This window comes from Hordeum vulgare, chromosome 5H, assembly GCF_904849725.1.
Source record: "Hordeum vulgare subsp. vulgare chromosome 5H, MorexV3_pseudomolecules_assembly, whole genome shotgun sequence".
Taxonomy (NCBI): Eukaryota; Viridiplantae; Streptophyta; class Magnoliopsida; order Poales; family Poaceae; genus Hordeum; species Hordeum vulgare.
The window spans coordinates 431,300,603-431,318,643 of NC_058522.1; the positions used below are offsets into that span (position 1 = coordinate 431,300,603).

The following is an 18,041-nucleotide window of genomic DNA, read 5'->3' on the forward strand; positions in this document are numbered from 1 at the left end:
AGGTAGATTTGGGTCGATGGATGTATTTGTTTTCGTCGCTCTCTTGAATAATATAATGGTTGTGTGCATCATTCGATGTAGAGGTTGGGGTTATCCTCCTTTTTGAAGGAAGCGTACTACGTTATGTTTTCTAAAGAAACACCCCTTATATTAATTAAGCAAACAAAAGGTTATTACAATCATTCATTACAGCATATGCCACGCATGACTGGACAAAGTTAACAAGCAACCTATCAGACCTAGTACTAAAATTAAACTTAGCAATCTCATCTGCCACCTCGTTGACACACCGACTAATTTTTAAAAAACTTAAAATTTGGAACATCTTGGCAATACTCAGAGCCTCTTTCTTAAAATCAAGGAGCGGAGATCTGTCAAGCTTCTCATTTGCAAGGAAGGAATAAACGAAAGCACATCCAGTCTTCAAAATAATAGATTGGTGAAGGGTAATACCGATATAAAGTCCTGCTAGGCAAGCGCGGAGTTCAGCTTCATTAACACTAGAACGCTGACCAACAAAATCCCATGAAGAAATGATAATTTTACCAGCTGAATTCCTAGGAACCACTCCCACACTGACATAATACTCTTCACAAAACTGGCATTGACATTGATCTTGATATAGTCCGTAGGAGGAGAAATCCACACCACATTCTCTTTCATCGGCACATAATTTGCAATACCACCTCCCAACTTTTTCTTACCTTTGTTGCTAGAATCTAACTGAATAGTGGTCTACGTTGTTTGATTTCCATGATTGTTTTCCTTCCTCAAGAATTGCGTCGCACTTCATTTTGAAGGAAATTTTCATTCACTTGAACCTATTTGTGCAACTCTTTTGTTTTCTCCATGCAGGGACGATTCTAGGGGGACGAGGGGGGCTAGACCCCCCTAACAAATTAATTTTTCTACTATGATAGTGGTTGTTGTGGTCAAAATTTTTCACTTCATATGAACTCTGCCCCCTCTATGTACAAATTTACCCCCTTATGCTTGCATGCCGGCTCTGTCCCTGTCTCCATGATGTCAAACACTCAGTAGAGTCATGCAAATGAAGAGGCCCTATAAAGTTAATCGAGATGTTGCCCTCCCTGCACTAGAAAATGGATGAAATCATAGGTGTATTAGCAATCCTGCGGAAGCACAGAAAATTCATGCCGACTTGGGAATTAGCACTAGCTGCTCCACTACACGCAGGAATCGTATCTTTGTTGTGCAAATATTAGATTTGAAGAATCTTCCACATGTCACCACTGGTAAAAATACAAGTGAGCACCACAATACCTTTATCTAGCTTTTCCAAGAGAGGATGATCTTGTGCTCCAATAAAACATTATCTTATGTTTTTGTGAGAGAATTATATTATTGTTTTTTTTAGAACTATATTATTGTTACCCCTGCTATCTGCTGGGTTTTCCCTTGGAAGTGTTTTCATATTGTTCTTATAGAGGGTTCCCTGATCAAGTTCTTATCCAACCATAATTATGTCTAACCATGGTGCTAATCCCATTGTAGGCAAATGTGAATTCGAAGGGAAACAACGTGGTAGGCGCGACACCACTCGATGCAGTGGGCAGCATGGCCTGTTTACAAAAGCTATTTTTATTAAATATAATTGTCTGATGTAGTGGCACTACTACTACATAAATTGATTTAATTTTGGTAGCGCCACCGCGCCAAAGGTGTTGTCACTAAGAGCGATGGAGCTTCCAGACTTGTCCCTTGGGCCTGTTTGGTTCAAAACGATTTTATAATAGCTTTGAAGGATTTTATTTCTTATAACTTTTTAATATGATACACTATGTATATGAGTCTGTAAAAACAATTATTTTGTGTGGTTTTCCCCCTTCAATGACAATTATGGCATATAGCTGCACATCATGATCGTCTCATGCCCATCTCGCGTAGCGGCCACTAGGGCGAACTCCTCCTATACATCCACCGCGAGTGAGCCCGTGAATTCTTCTCCCCTCTGCCTCTGGCTCCAGCGACGGGGAGGGGGTTACCGATGCTTTGCTTCTACTCCCTCAGTTCCTAAATATAAGTCTTTCTATAGGTTTCACTAATGAACTACATACGGATGTATATAGATATATTTTAGAGTGTACACTCACTCATTTTGCTCCGTATGTAGACCATTAGTGAAATCTCTTAAAAAACTTATATTTAGAAACAAAGGGAGTAGCAAGTAGTTTAGGTTAGGATTTTTTTAATCCTTGCATGGGCGGCGCTTAGGTTGATGATGGCACTTCATCTTCATGCTAGTCTTTATAAGCAACAATCCTCGTTGAGTCTGTCCGTCAGAATGTATTCAACGGAGGACCGACGTAGATTTCCGCCATATCCGCATGGAGGACAACTGGCTGATTGAGCCGGCCCGGCACGTGCTTCATCTCTTTCTTTGTGCTTTCTTACACTCTGTTTATCTTTTCTTGGTTTTATTTCAAAAATATTTTGAATATTTCTATTACAAAAATCACCTGTATGCAAAATTTGAAAAAATGTTAATCATGCAATAAATAAATGTTAAACTTGTCTAGAAAAATGTTTCCATTGTTATACAAACAAATGGGTAGTGCGTATGAAAAACAAAGTAGGAAACTAATAATATGAGTTTCTTTTTTTTTTGGAAAAAAAGTTAAGCATGCAAATGTTAAATGTGTATAAAAAATGTTTCTAATGTGTAAAAATATATTTAAAGTGTGTATAGAACAAAGTAGACATAAACATAGATTTTTAAAAATATTCATCGTGTATATAAAAAATGATCATGATGTATACAAGAAATGTAGAATGTGTATAGAAAAAGTAGACACAAAAAACTATATGTTTTAAAAAATGTTGACCATGAAACTGGAATATGTTAAATGTGTATATCTAAATGTTTTTTATGTATGCAAAAGTTTACAATGTTAATGGAGAATATAGACATAAAAAATATTTTACCAAATGTTAATTATGTATTTTCAAAATGTTAATCATGTATTTTTCTTATTGTCAAATGTGTATATAAAAGAAATTTTCTGGTGTATACAAAAAATGAACAATGTATATGAGAAAAGTATACAAAAAATAATATAGTTTGTAAAAAAATCTTAATTATATATTTGGGAAATCTTAAACGTGTATATAAAAATTATTATTGGTGCATAAACAAATGTAGAAAGAAAACAAACATAAACTACAAAACTGAAAAAGAAACAGAAAAAACAAAGAAAGCAAAAAAAAAAACACAACCCAAAAAATATATCAAAGAAAAAAATGAACAAGAATGACAAAAACATGCTATCATTAATTATTAAAATGTACTTTGTTATTTTCATCGTGCTGGAAGTATTTGTTGGGCATCACCGAGAAGGAATGACAACAAATTCGTAATGAGAAACCTCCTACTATGTATATATTTTTGTTGTCTAATAAATTAAAAACATCTTGAGGACACTTCAAAATCATCCCATTTTTATTGTTTCTGCGCAACATCATTTAACATGTTATTTTTCATTTGACATCCTAAAAGATTTCAAGGGATTTACTGGTGTCTTGAGAGTGTGTATGCGTTTTTCCTGTTGCAACGCATGGGCATGTTTGCTATTAAGATTTCATGTAATCTCGATAATGTAGCGACACAAAATATATCAAAGAAAAAAAAGAAAAAGAAAAATAAACAAGAATGACAAAACATGGTATCATTAATTTTAAAATGCACTCCGTCCATAAATCAATATAAGAGCGTTTAGATCACTACTTTAGTTATCTAAACACTTTTATATTAATTTATAGAGGAAGTACTTTGTTATTTTCATCGTGCTGCAAGTATTTGTTGGGCATTATTGAGGAGGAGCGACAACAAATTCGTAATGAGATACCTCCTACTATGTAGATATTTTTGTTGTCTAATAAAGTAAAAGTATCTTGAGTATATTTCAAAAATCATCCCATTTCTATTGTTACTGCACAACACCATTTAACATGTTATTTGTTATGTGACATCGTAAAAGATTTTAGGGGATTTACATGTGTCTTGAGAGTGTATACAGGGGGTGACTTTTTCTTTCCCGATATAATAGATGGGCATGTTTTTTCTTAATACAGTACACGCGTAAGCGTTTATATACACTCATCCCATGTAAGCATCAGGACTTAAACTCTGATGGGTTAAAGATATCACGCTCCCTCTAACCATTTAATCATAGGTTGGTTTGCACGCATGGGCATGTTTGCTAGTAAGATTTTCATATAATCTGGATAACGTAACGCTCTGGATCTCCGAATTTCAAACCATTGGACGCAGCACGATGGTTCTGCCCCCGGCCAGCCGCCGCAGCCGATCTCGGCATCCAGCCAGGCCCCACTGGCGATGCCGCCTCCACCATGACAATGCTACATCGTCTCTTCACAGCATCGCCGCCTCTATCCCCACCTCCCGCGGCTACCCTGCTCCTCCTCGAACGCCCCAAAGACCACGAAGCTGCAGCAGCCAGCAGCTCCCTCGCATGTCGCGCCACCCCTTCCTCTTGCTCCTCCTCCTCCTCCTCCCTCTGATTGCCTCCATTGCGCAGCCGCTTCCGTCGAACACCTCCGCCGGCACCGGCTCCACCACGGCCGTTCTTCTCTCCTTCGTCGCCGCGCTTCCCCCGGCCGCCCAGCGCGTCCTCCGTCCGACATGGCTGGGGCGCCACCGGACCGGTGGCAACTCGTCCTCCTCCTTCGCCATCTCCCGGCGCCGCCACCGTCACCGTCACTGCGCGTTTCTTGGCGTCACGTGCTCCGCCGCAGGCGCCGTGACCACGATCAACCTCTCCAGCACGGGGCTCTCCGGCGCGCTCGCCGCGTCCGCGCCGCGCCTCTGCACGCTCCCGGCGCTCGCCGCGCTCGACCTCAGCAGGAACAACTTCACGGGCGCCGTTCCCGCCGCGCTCGCCGGGTGCTCCGCCGTCACCACGCTCGTCCTCGCCTTCAACCTCCTCGCCGGCACCGTCCCCGCGGAGCTCCTCTCCTCGCGCCATCTCCAAACGATCGACCTCAACACCAACGCGCTTACCGGGGAGATCCCCGCCGCTCCCTCCGGCTCCTCGCTCCTCGAGTACCTCGACCTCAGCACCAACTCACTCTCCGGCGCCATCCCGCCGGAGCTCGCCGCACTCCCGGGGCTCACCTACCTGGACCTGAGCAACAACAACCTGTCCGGCCCAGTGCCGGAGTTCTCAGCTCCGTGCGGGCTCCTCTACCTCAGCCTCTTCTCCAACCAGCTCGCCGGCGAGCTCCCCCGCAGCCTCGCGCACTGCGGCAACCTCACCGTCCTGTATCTGCCCAACAACAACATCAGCGGCGAGGTGCCCGATTTCTTCGCCTCCATGCCAAACTTGCAGAAACTGTACCTTGGCAACAACGCGTTCACCGGCGGATTGCCGGCAAGCATGGGCCAGCTTCTGAACCTGGAAGAACTGGTGATGTCAAGTAACTGGTTCACAGGCTCCGTCCCCCATACAATCGGGCAGTGCCAATCCTTGACACTGCTCTACTTGAACGGCAACTGCTTCACCGGCTCAATCCCACCATCCATCGGCAAACTGAGCCTATTGCAGAAGTTCTCTGTCGCGGACAACAGCCTCACCTGGAAAATTCCGCCGGAAATCGGGAGCTGCCGGGGGCTGGTGGAGCTTGAGCTCCAGAACAACAGCCTCTCCGGCACGATACCGCCGGAGATCGCCGAGCTCGGCCAACTGCAGAAGTTATATCTGTTCAACAACATGCTCCACGGCCCGGTTCCTCCAAGACTCTGGCAATTGGCTGACATGGTGGAGCTGTACCTCAACAACAACAGCCTAAGTGGCGAGATACATCCAGACATCACTCGCATGAGGAACCTGAGAGAGATCACCTTGTACAGCAACAACTTCACCGGCGAGCTGCCGCAAGCCCTGGGGCTCAACACCACGCCGGGGATCCTCCGTGTCGACCTCACCGGCAACCGCTTCCACGGCGCGGTCCCTCCTGGCCTGTGCACCGGAGGCCAGCTCGCCATCCTTGATCTTGGATACAACCGGTTCCATGGAAGATTTCCCAGCGAGATAGCCAAATGCCAGTCTCTGTACAGGATCAACCTGAACAGCAACAGGATCAGTGGGAGCTTACCTGCAGACCTGGGCACAAATACAGGGCTGTCGTACATCGACATGAGTGACAACCTTCTTGAAGGGAGGATACCAGGCGTGATGGGCTCATGGAGCAACCTCACCATGATCGACCTCTCTCGCAACGGCTTCTCCGGTCCAATACCCCGCGAGCTCGGCTCTCTGAGCAACCTTGTCACCCTGCGAGTGTCGTCGAACACGCTGACAGGATCGATACCACATGAACTAGGAAGCTGCAAACGGCTTGTCTGCCTAGACCTTGGAAACAACCTTCTGAACGGAAGTTTGCCGGCAGAGATCACAGCTCTTGGCAGCCTGCAAAGCCTCCTGCTCGGCGGCAACAAGCTCACCGGAGCAGTACCGGATTCCTTCGCCGCCACGGAGGCCCTCCTCGAGCTGCAGCTTGGTGACAATCTTTTCGAAGGAGCCATCCCACACAGCTTGGGCAATCTTCAGTACATCTCTAAAACCCTGAACATCAGCAGCAACAGACTGAGCGGCCAGATCCCAAGCAGCCTCGGCAACCTTCAGGACCTGGAAGTGCTGGACCTGTCCAAGAACTCCTTGTCCGGCCCGATCCCGCCGCAGCTGAGCAACATGATCTCCCTTATGGCCGTGAACGTGTCGTTCAACGAGCTGTCCGGCCAGCTCCCTGCCGGCTGGGCTAAGCTGGCAGCACAGTCGCCTGAAGGGTTCTCAGGGAACCCTCACCTCTGCGTTCAGTCTGACAATGCACCATGCACCAAGAAGAACCAGCCTCTCAGAAACAGAACCAGAAATGCAGGGATCATCGTCGCATTGCTGCTTCCAACCCTTGCCATCATGGCTGCCAGCATGTTCCTCCTACGCTACATCACCAAGAGGTCGTCGCAGCGCCGATCAGCCCAACTCGTCTCGATGCGCAGCATGGACTCCACGGAGGAGCTGCCGGAGGACCTGACCTACGAGGACATCCTCCGGGCCACCGACAACTGGAGCGAGAAGTATGTGATCGGGCGAGGCCGGCACGGCACGGTGTACCGCACGCGCTGCAAGCTCGGGAGGGAGTGGGCGGTGAAGACGGTGGACCTGTCGCACGGCAGGTTCCCGGTGGAGATGAAGATCCTCAACACGGTGAGGCACCGGAACGTCGTCAGGATGGCCGGCTACCACATCCGCGGCGGCGCCGGGCTGATCCTCTACGAGTACATGCCGGAGGGGACGCTCTTCGAACTGCTGCACGGGAGGAGGCCTCAGGTGGCCCTTGGCTGGACCGCTCGGCACCAGATCGCCCTTGGTTTAGCTCAGGGCCTCTCGTATCTGCACCAGGACTGCGTGCCCATGATCGTCCACCGGGACGTCAAGTCGAACAACGTGCTCATGGACGCCGACATGGTGCCCAAGCTCGCCGACTTCGGCATGGGGAAGATCGTCGGCGACGAGGACGCTGACGCCACGGTCTCCGTCATCGTCGGCACCCTCGGCTACATCGCCCCAGGTGCCATTCATTCCCTTGTCATCATCATATGTCTGTGGCTCTGTGTTCTGTAAGATCACAGTGTCTCAAAATTCAGGATTTGTTGTTTTAGCACATGTGTCACCATTGATTTTCAGAGCATGGATACTCCACGAGGTTAACGGAGAAGAGCGACGTGTACAGCTACGGGGTGGTGCTTCTCGAGCTCCTCTGCAGGAAGATGGCTGTGGATCCTGCGTTCGGAGACGGCGTCGACATCGTGACATGGATGAGATCGAACCTGAAGCAGGCCGATCGCCGCCCCGCCGCCATGAGCTGCCTGGATGAGGAGATTGTCTACTGGCCTGAAGATGAGCAGGCCAGGGCACTGGACATGCTTGATCTAGCCATTTCCTGCACTCAGTTGTCTTTCCAGTCCAGGCCTTCCATGAGAGAGGTGGTGAACACCTTGCTGAGGATGGACATGTAAGGATTTCCCTGAAGTTCTCAAAAGTATTGGGAAGTCAGCTGCCACAGTACAGTACATAGCTGACATACAAAAGGCAGTTTGAAAAATGTTTGTAGTTACCAGATATTAGCAGCAATAAGAAGTGAGCCTGATTCATAAGTTGGGGTAGTGGATATACAGTCCCACCAACTGTGGTTTCATCTTTGTACATGACTAAATGCGGTTTCATCTTTGTACATGACTAAAACTATTCCAGATTACTGTTTTTTTACTGACGATCGAAAATTTCGGGAGCCATCCGGGTTCAGTCCGAAATCTCTTCCAACATGACCTTGAGGTTCCAAGGATAAACAGCACAAATTCCTACCTCATAACCCTTTTCATTAAGCTGTGTATTATTCTCTACAATTTTATTCTGCATAACATGGACATGGCACATCCTGTAAACAACAAACAAATTTTACTAAACGGCACCGAGTACGGGTGCCGTTCATGCCCTAATCACAAGCTCATATACATTGCTATTGTTCTCTCTGCTAAGGCGCTTTAGTGCCTCGAAGCTTCTCCGGCTTCCCAAAAAATCTACTCTTTTGAATGCTATTACAAAGCCTGATCCAGCGCATTCAGCACTTCCGTACAGGGAACGAAGTCGATCGGCATGCCGTGAATCCGTGTGCAGGGCTACGTTTATCTCGTCTGTTGACATGTTATCCTGCGCAAAGAGGGGATCTTTTACCACAAACTCGCACACCAAATCTGAACTACAGTTACACCAGAAGTGCATGGTGGGATAATACTCTGGTGTATGACCAAAAAAAAATACCTGGTAGAAATTGTAGATGTGATCCAACACTTGTTCGCGTGTGAAGCCGCCATTGCTGAAGAATGTCCTTGAAGAAGGTCCAAGCTCGCCAAAACGATCCAGAGGGAAGAGTATGGTAAAGAAATGGTTCTTAAAAATTACCTCGCTTCTCTCACTGAAACAACGAAACGGAGCTATTAGGACAAAAGGTTACACAGTTTTGGTTGATTCAAGAAGTTATTACCTTTCTCTTAGAGGGCGGGACAAATTATCAGCTGACTGGTCTCTATCCTTTCCATCCCCATCGGCATCAAAATAAGTAGTGCCTTGCTGCTCATCGGCATCTTCAGACCATGAAGAATCCATATAAATACTTGCAGATGAAACCGGCTCAGATATTGTCCAGCAGATTGAATCCAGAAGCGTGACAGGTGTGAGCGGATGGATTGGTACTTCACATGACTGGCTTACAACCATAATGTAGACATTCATTAAAATACAGCCAAACAGAATACAAAGGTAGCTAATTCAACACACAGCTTTGGCAGAACCGGGAGTATGGAGTAACATTAACTACTTGAAAATAATACATACTGCATAGGATCATGGCATCAACTAATTATTTATTTCCAACTATTTCTAAAACATATTCTCATGCAAGCATTTATTTTTCTTGACAAGCAAAGGGTATACCAACATCCCCTAATTGTCACACTAGTCAGAATTCACAAGAACTTGGGTAACTGTGACTGCCAGATCAGATGCGTCGGAGATGAGCTTTTCTAGGTGAAACATTCCTTACCTGCATACGGCGAACACGTCGGTCTCGAATATCCTTTTTAGCTACCTCGACAAATTTTTGCCTCTCCTGACGAGCCTCATCTATCTCCCCTTGGGTTGGCAGTTCGCTGGAGTTAAGAGAAGGAGCACTCCCAAGTTTCCTATTCTACAAGAACAGAAGATCTAACGTTAACCAATGAAGAGTCCAAATATGGAAAATAAACCTATATTTCTTTAAGAAAATAAACCTATAATAAACATGAGAGAGCATCAAATAAAAAAATAGGGAATAAGAAAAGAGAAAACATAAAACTGTTATAGACCCCCCAACGTTAACCAATGAAGAGTCCCAATATGGAAAATAAACCTATATTTCTTTTAAGAAAATAAACCTATAATAAACATGAGAGAGCATCAAATACAAAAATAGGGAATAAGAAAAGAGAAAACATAAAACTGTTCTAGACCCCCCCCCCCCCCTCCTTCTGATTTGAACCGCGGCCCCCTCAGTTTCCAATTAGCTCATGCCACCTCAGCCTGTAGATTGCAATCCGTATAAGACAGCCCGTAGAAGATGTAGCAAAGGTCAGCTGTTTGTTATTGATTCCGCTGTGTACAATTTTCCTTTTCCCTCTGAACACACGAGAAGGGGGTTCCATTTTTTGTGTGGAAATACCTCTTGAGATGTGTGGAAATTTTCTAGAACCACTGCAACATGTCTAGCTAGGTCTGAAGACAAATGGACCAGGCGCTGCAAGTTCTTCTCCTTCACTGTTTTCAAGATCCAAAACGGCTGAAACATTCAAGCAGAAAGTGTTAAATAGTACACAATGGTCCTGATGTAAGTTAGGAATGTCGGAACACAAGAGGATATTATTGCAGTAATTCAGTACTACTTACTGTTACAATGTTATCTGAGTGGCCAACATATCTCTTGACAGAAGCATCCTCACACACAACATATTTGGCGTGGCAACCAATAAACCAGTGGTCCAATAATTTTGCATCTTCACTCGTAGCAGCGTCCGATATCTGCAGATAAAATGTATTCTATGTAAAAAATCATTTGTGCAATTCAGCAAGGGATGTCGCGTGAAGATGATTCCAGTGAAAGAATGGAAAATTAATGATGATGGTAGACAGGAAAATTAAGAGAACATGAATTGCATCATTTGGTTTAAGTAATCCTCTTGTCCATTAGGTGCTGTAATATTACACTCTATCAACAGGAGCAACCAATTTTAATACTGCAGTAGTAATTTTCTTTCTGAAACCTTTGGTTTAATGCCGTGGAGTGTCAAGCATTAAGAATGAAACAGCAACTGACATGGACATACCTTCTTCTTCATGTCACCAGATATCCCAGGGTCAATGTAGATTGTGTCATTCGTAAAAACGAACACATCATGTTCAGGTTCTTCTCTATGAGGCTGAAGCTGGTGCTTATGTGTTGTGCCCGAGCATGCTTTGTCTTGAAAAATCATTGGTGGAAGGCATGACTTCTCATTAACAGGAAGTCCAACAAGCCGGTTGTATTCCCCAAGAGGCAGGCCGTTCTCCCCAATGTTCTTGATACTGTACAAGGATTCATCCAGCCTCACTGCAGTAGAAACACCATAAATGAGAACCAGATGATGCGCTGGTAACTCGGCAGAGACAGAACAGGAAGAAGTAATGATGGAGCCTGTCTTACTGTTCCTTCGAACACAATCGACAAACCAGCCCAGCGTGACAACAAAAAGACCATTCCTGGGACCATGCTTGAGAGCGTGCTCAAACTTGCGGCCGGCGAAGCTGTGCTGAGTGTTAAGGAAACACAAGCATGGTAGCCTGAATTTTCTTTTTTTCTTTCGATAAACTGGTAACCTGAATTCTGAGAAACAAACATAACAGTGGATGATTTTGAGAGAAAAATACAGAGAATGGCAAGGATATCTGCACCACGAGGTGAGTGCATTTGGGGTGCAGGCTGCCGCTGTAGTCGCCTCCCAGCCTCTCGGCGGCCTCCTTCACCTGACTCCTCGCCTCTGCAGAACAAAAAAAAAACGAAAAATTCCCCAAACCACGAATCAGAACCCTCAAATCGAGAACCAAGCAACCTGGGCAAATTCGAGAAGCAAACTACTCCAGTATTCACCTTTGGACAGCCCAGTGACGCAGACGACCAGGCCGGCGAAGGGGCCGTCGGGCGGGCGCCGGGCGGCAGCGTCCGTGGCCGCGGCGGAGCGGGTGACCGAGACGGAGGAGGAGGAGGCCGCGGAGGCGGAGGAGGGCTGCATCCCGGGGAGGAGCAGCCTCGAGCAGCCCCTGCTGGCGATCACCTCCACGCCGCAACGCGCCATCGCGGCTGCTGCTGCTTCTGGGTCTGCGGCGGCAGGGGCATGGCCCAGCCGGGGGCGTGGCGGTTTCGTGAGGATCGGAGAAAGCGAACCTGCGGGGAGGGAGAGAGGGGGGCCCTCGAGGCGGGCGCCGGGGGAGGTGGTTGGATTGGATCCGGTGGTGGCGCTTTCGAGGGAGGGCAGGGGGGGCGAGGAGTTAATGCTGATGGCGATGACTCCTCCTCCACCTCATCCTCCTCGGCCTGGCTGCTCCTTTGTCCGTCGCCGCTCGTGTGGGAGGGGGGGCTCTCCGGGGTCCGGAGGTGAGGGGCGACCGGGTGGGTTGGTCGGGGGGAGGAGGCGATCCGGGCGGGGACGACGACGAGGTGACCGTTGGGGGGAGGGTTCGAGTTCCCCTTCTTTCTGTCTTTTTTAATGGGGTTCAGCGGCAAGTGGCAACAGTGGCAGAGACGACCCGGCGGTAGACCCGAATGTTTATGTGGGCATTCGGTGGACTGCCTGTTTGCATCATGTATTATTTTTCTTTCCTTTTTTATGGTGTGATTGTGAGTAATGTAGCCTGGTTGTTTACCCTGATGGTTTCATCGTCCATACGTTTGGACTTTTGGTGGGATTGCGCTTAGAGCATTTCTAGCCGATTCCCTATTCTAACAATTTTTATATATTAGATTGTTAAAAATTTATTATGACAAAAGGAGAAATAGGTTTACAAAATCAACATGTTTTTTGCTTTGATAGCCTTTATATATTGAATTGTTATATTTGCATGAAACACACAATGACATATGGGACAGTTTGGCATACATACATTGCACACTAGCATACATACATATATATATGTATACTAGCACAACTCGCGTCTACGTACACATGCATACACGCGTACACTTACACACATGCAGCACACACACATTCAGGTTGTAGCGGGGCGGGATGCGGTTGTTCGCCGAACACCGAAGCGGGAGCCTGCGTTTTTAGCGGCCACCGCAGGCAGCCCGCCTCACGCCACTTCCCTTTTGGCAGACAACACGGCAGCCCGCGTGAGCCCGTCAAAGGCCCGCCAGACAGTCGACGCAGGCGGTGTTGCTGTTGCTCGTCGAGAACATCAGGGGCGGGCCGCCGGGGCCCGAGGGCGACGAGATCAACATCGGCGACATGGGCTTACCAGCCAGGAAGCCTCGTTCTTGAGGAGCTTGGGTATGTCGAGGTGATGAGGCCTGACAAAGCGTTGTAGGAGGCCGATCTTGTCCGATACCTCGGCGTCGGCCGTGTAGTCCTCCGACGAAGACGCGAAGGTGCGGTCGAACAGCTTGGTCGTGATGTATTTCTCGAGCCCCTGCTTGGCACGCACGCACGCACAGAAAAACCAGTCCGAGGTGTTCAATAAGACGATGTGAGGATTCCCTAAAAAAGAAAAATCTAAGAGGAAACTCATTCTCAAGACCTCAAGCGTGTGGTCGATCTCCTGGTGGGTGGCGTCGGCCCAGAGCGGGTGCCCCCGGATGGCCACCTCCATCTCCGCGAAGAAGGCCTGGACCCTCGCGTCGTCCGCCTTCGCGCTAGGGTCCTCGAGGGAGAGGGAGGCGAGGAAGTTGCGGGGGTAAAGCTCGCCTGTCAGATCGGATCCGCGCGCGGGGGAGAGGGAAGGGAGGGGGAGATGGATTGGATTGAGTATCCATTCAAAGTGAGCGACTGACCTCTTGATCCATTATGCGACACTGATAGATATGCGGGATACAGGCAGGCGAAGCGGTCATGCCGTCTGATCCCGCTTGAGATTATGCGGTCAACCCAACAGTACCTGCTAGGCTTTTTTCGTGGGGTGGCGTTGCGGTTTAGCGGGCAGTCCCGCTCGCCCTACACCCCTAACACACGTACACATGCAGTACACACGTACACACATACATACACATGCAACACATATCCGTACACACATACATACACATCCGTACACACACACGCGTACACGTACACACAAAAAACACGTACACGCACACACACAGCGCACGTGCAGCATACACACTAGTACACGGACCCACCTGTCATTGAGACAAAGTGAGGCTTGCTAAAAATTTACAAAGTGGCCTTTGTCTTGGCAAATATGCAAAGTGTGGGTGTAAATATAGCAAGCTTTGTAAAAAAATTGGTGGGGACCACTTATACAAAGGCTGTTGGAGAAGGTTTTTTGGCCAAGATTTGTAAAATAGCAAGGAGATGCTTTTAGTGAAGTATATTTTTACTTCGGTCTTAAAAGATTTTTATTTTTACTTCACTCATTGGCGGTCGAGTAAAATGCTCAGTCTCTCTCTCGCATGTGCATCGTTGTTGTATCTTCGCCGGCGAGCCTCTCGTCGGTCCCCAGTCAGCCCCGCCGCTACCTCTTTCCATCCCTTCCCCTCTGTCGTCATTCTTCCCGTCATGTCACGCCCAAGATGCGACCCTATCCTCAATTTAGAACGAAGGCCTCGTCAGGGATAGAAGCGCATCTCGTCGTGTCGCAAGAATGGATATCGTTACAAGTACATGTACTGAAAAGAAGAGATATACATAGAGAGTTGTCTTACACACGCCACAAGCTACATCAGAGTCACAACAGTACATTACATAAACATCAAGAGTAAGAGCAGGGTCCGACTACGGACGAAAAAAAACGACAAAAGAAGAACGACGTCCATCCTTGCTATCCCAGGCTGCCGGCCTGGAACCCATCCTAGATCGATGAAGAAGAAGAAGAAGAAGAAGCAACTCCAAATGTACAATCAACGCGCTCGCGTCAAGTAACCTTTACATGTACCTGCAACTGGTGTTGTAGTAAACTGTGAGCCATAGGGGACTCAGCAATCTCATTTCCAAAGGTATCAAGACTAGCAAAGCTTAATGGGTGAGGTATGGTTAAGTGGTGAGGTTGCAGCAGCGACTAAGCATGTATTTGGTGGCTAACTTACGAGTATAAGAAGTAAGAGGGGGAAGATCTACGCATAGCGGACGTAAACTACAGATGATCAAAGGAATGATCCTGAACACCTACATACGTCAAACATAACCCCACCGTGTCCTCGATCGGAGAAGGAACTCACGAAAGAGACAGTCACGGTTACGCACACAGTTGGCAAGTTTTAATTAAGTTAACTTCAAGTTATCTAGAACCAGTGATTAAACAAAGTTTCCACATTGCCACATAACCGCGGGCACGGCTTTCCGAAAGATTTAACCGTGCAGGGGTGCTCCAACTAGTCCATCACAAATTACCACAAGCCGCATAGAAATCCTCAATCACGAAGCTCGCGATCTCGTCGGATTCCCTAGTGGAAAACCTCAACTCTGAGATTACCCAAAGCATCACCGGAATCCCGATGCACAAGATATCTCGTCAAAGGTAAAACTAATCCAGCAAGGCCGCCCGACGTGTCGACGATCCCGATAGGAGTCGCGTACCTCGTTCTCAGGAAACGGCGAATGAGCTAGACGTCGGGATCGCTAAACCTCCGGGTGACCAGAGGGGCGCCGAACATCGCTCAGGTGGGGCCAACACTCATGAGGAGCACTGGCCCGGGGGTTGATTAAATTTTCCTCGGGGCCCGAGAAGTCCCTATGCAATTTTATTAGGTGTTTAGGCAAATGTAGTACCAAAGTTGGGCCTTGCCAGACCAGCTTTAATCTAAAACGAATTATCAAGGGGGTCCCCATAACAACCCCGATCGTGTTAGGAGCGCTCATTTATGGAACATAACACCGGTAGCCGGAAACTAAGGGGTAAAGGTGGAACAAAATACCAGGCTAGAAAAAGGCCGAGCCTTCCACCTTTTACCAAGTATATAGGTGCATTAAATTGAATAACATTTAATATGGTGATATAACAAGGAACCCATGTTTTCACATGGAAGCAACTACACCTGCAACTAGCAACGCTAACACAGGGTTAAGCAAGCAGTAACATAGCCAATCAGTGGTTTGCTAGGTTGAACAGGTTGAAGGTTTTCATGGCATTGTTGAGAGGCTCATATTTAACATGTGATAGGCAACGAGACATAATCGATAGCATCGAAATATCTAGCATGGCAATGATAGTAATGGTATCTGGGGAAATGATCATCTTGCCTGAGATCCCGCTTGGAAGAAGAATGCCTCCGTGAAGCAGACGAACCGTCGTAGTCGAACGGGTCCTCACATCCGACACGCTTGCGGAACTCTATCGAGACGAAGCAAACCGGAAACACAAATCAACACACGATATTCACCACATGATTCACAACACATATGATGCATGAGCAGCTGAATACATGCAAGACACGGCATGACACTTCACACAATCAAACACTACACATTAAGTGAAGTTCAATATGCAACGGGTTGCATATTGACGAAACTCCACGTTAATTATTTAGTTCACTCCCGGTTATTAACACGCAATATTAATGTTGTCAAACATGCAAGAGGTGAAGCGTAATTAAACTACTTATCTAGGCATTTTAAATCAGATCGGAAATGACATATAGCACCTCCGAAACGACCTCACATGTTAATTTACAATTCTGTCCAGATCTGAACTAATGCATTTAATTAGTTGTTAAACAGAAAAACAAATAGGTTCACGTGATTCTACGCGTCATGGCAAGCAATCTACACATAGAGAACATCTCCAACGGAGCTACGGAACAAAAGATACAAGCACTGCAAGATATGATGGCATGGATGCAATATGTGTGCAACGGCGGTCACGAGCACTTCAAAACATACAACCAGCAAGAGAAAATGAAACTACACGAGATTCTAAGCAAGTTTCATGTAGGACACGATCAAATCGGAGCTACGGTTCAAAAACTACGAGCAAAACAAAAAATCACTACAATCTGCCAAAATCAGCCACATAGCATTTTCTACGCCCCACAACTACGGCTATACAACTCCGATATGCTCAAGCAAGGCATGGCACGGAAGAGGGCAAGAAGCACTACTACAAACAACTAACAACAACTAGAAGGGCATCATCGATCACTAGGGAAAGAAGACACAAAATGGCATCTCACACACTATTTCAGACTTGGTGAAAATTACACCTCATGAAAGTGCAGTTTTCGATCTGAAGCAATATTGACAGCAGAAAAATCGTAAGCTACAGGTCTCCAAATTGCATGAAAATTTACAGCATGCTAAAGAAACACAAGGGGTACAACTAACTCCATTGGACCAACCTCAAAAGAGCTACACATCACAAGATACAAGCAAGACAAGACAGCAACAAAATATAACAGATTCCAGACTTAGAAATATTTCAGCTACTCTAAAACAGCACTATTTCTAGCAACTTGAGAGCAAGAAAACCACACCTAAACATGCATTTCTATTGCAACCAAAAATACCAGGGGCTAAACAAAACATCTAAGAAGAACTCCCTAGTTGACAACTAATTCAAACGAGGCACGAAATAAATCCTACGAATTAAAAAAAAGGGAAACTTAGCAAAATATCTCGTGAACTAACTTGCTCTAATGCTAAAACTAATTGCACAGAAAAATCCATGGGATTTTTCTACCCCGGAAACATATAAAATATGTGGGGTTTGCAACACAAAATAATGCCGCACATAAATGCGAGAAAAATAACCTATACGCGGAAAAATAAATTACCGGCAAATCCCTACACGTAAAAATACAATTGACCGCTCTAAAATACATGCAAAAATGATTCCTAAAAGGTGGACATTTAATCTACGGTATACGGGCAGTCCGGACACGCACGGGAAATTATACGGGTCGAAAACATAATAGGACAACACGTGTTTTCTAGGCATACGACACACTAACGATGTCAAACAATTATGCAAGTTGGGTAATCTTATTCTACGCGAAATTCTACGCCAAAACCATATAAAATACGCCTCGATCCGACTTACGAAATAAAATCTACGGGCATTCTAAAATCGTCTATAATCTGGAATTACTTAATTCCTAAAACATCCTAAATTACCTAGTGGGCCGAACTGTGGCGCAACATATCTAAAATGTGCTGGGGCGGGGCTTACCATGGGGGCCTCTGGGCCGGTTGGAAGGACTGGAGCGAACTGGGCCTCGAAGGGAGCAGT

The 18,041-nt window shown here is 46.4% G+C and overlaps 2 protein-coding genes across 2 annotated transcripts; one reads left to right on the plus strand and one right to left on the minus strand.

Annotated features, from left to right (window-relative positions):
* The first annotated feature begins 4,295 nt into the window (after positions 1-4,295).
* LOC123396826 (leucine-rich repeat receptor-like protein kinase PEPR2) lies at positions 4,296-8,316 on the plus strand. Its single transcript, XM_045091632.1, has 2 exons — positions 4,296-7,611; positions 7,728-8,316. Exons 1-2 carry the CDS (start codon positions 4,296-4,298, stop codon positions 8,057-8,059), a joined length of 3,648 nt encoding a protein of 1,215 aa, XP_044947567.1. The 3' UTR covers positions 8,060-8,316.
* An 82-nt stretch (positions 8,317-8,398) lies between these two features.
* Positions 8,399-12,399, minus strand: LOC123397437. The gene is made up of 10 exons (XM_045091970.1): positions 11,758-12,399; positions 11,556-11,647; positions 11,314-11,416; positions 10,958-11,220; positions 10,521-10,652; positions 10,297-10,413; positions 9,643-9,786; positions 9,085-9,302; positions 8,862-9,015; positions 8,399-8,750 (listed from the first exon to the last, which is right to left on the minus strand). Exons 1-10 carry the CDS (start codon positions 11,960-11,962, stop codon positions 8,529-8,531), a joined length of 1,650 nt encoding a protein of 549 aa, XP_044947905.1. The 5' UTR covers positions 11,963-12,399; the 3' UTR covers positions 8,399-8,528.
* Between the last annotated feature and the right edge of the window lie 5,642 nt (positions 12,400-18,041).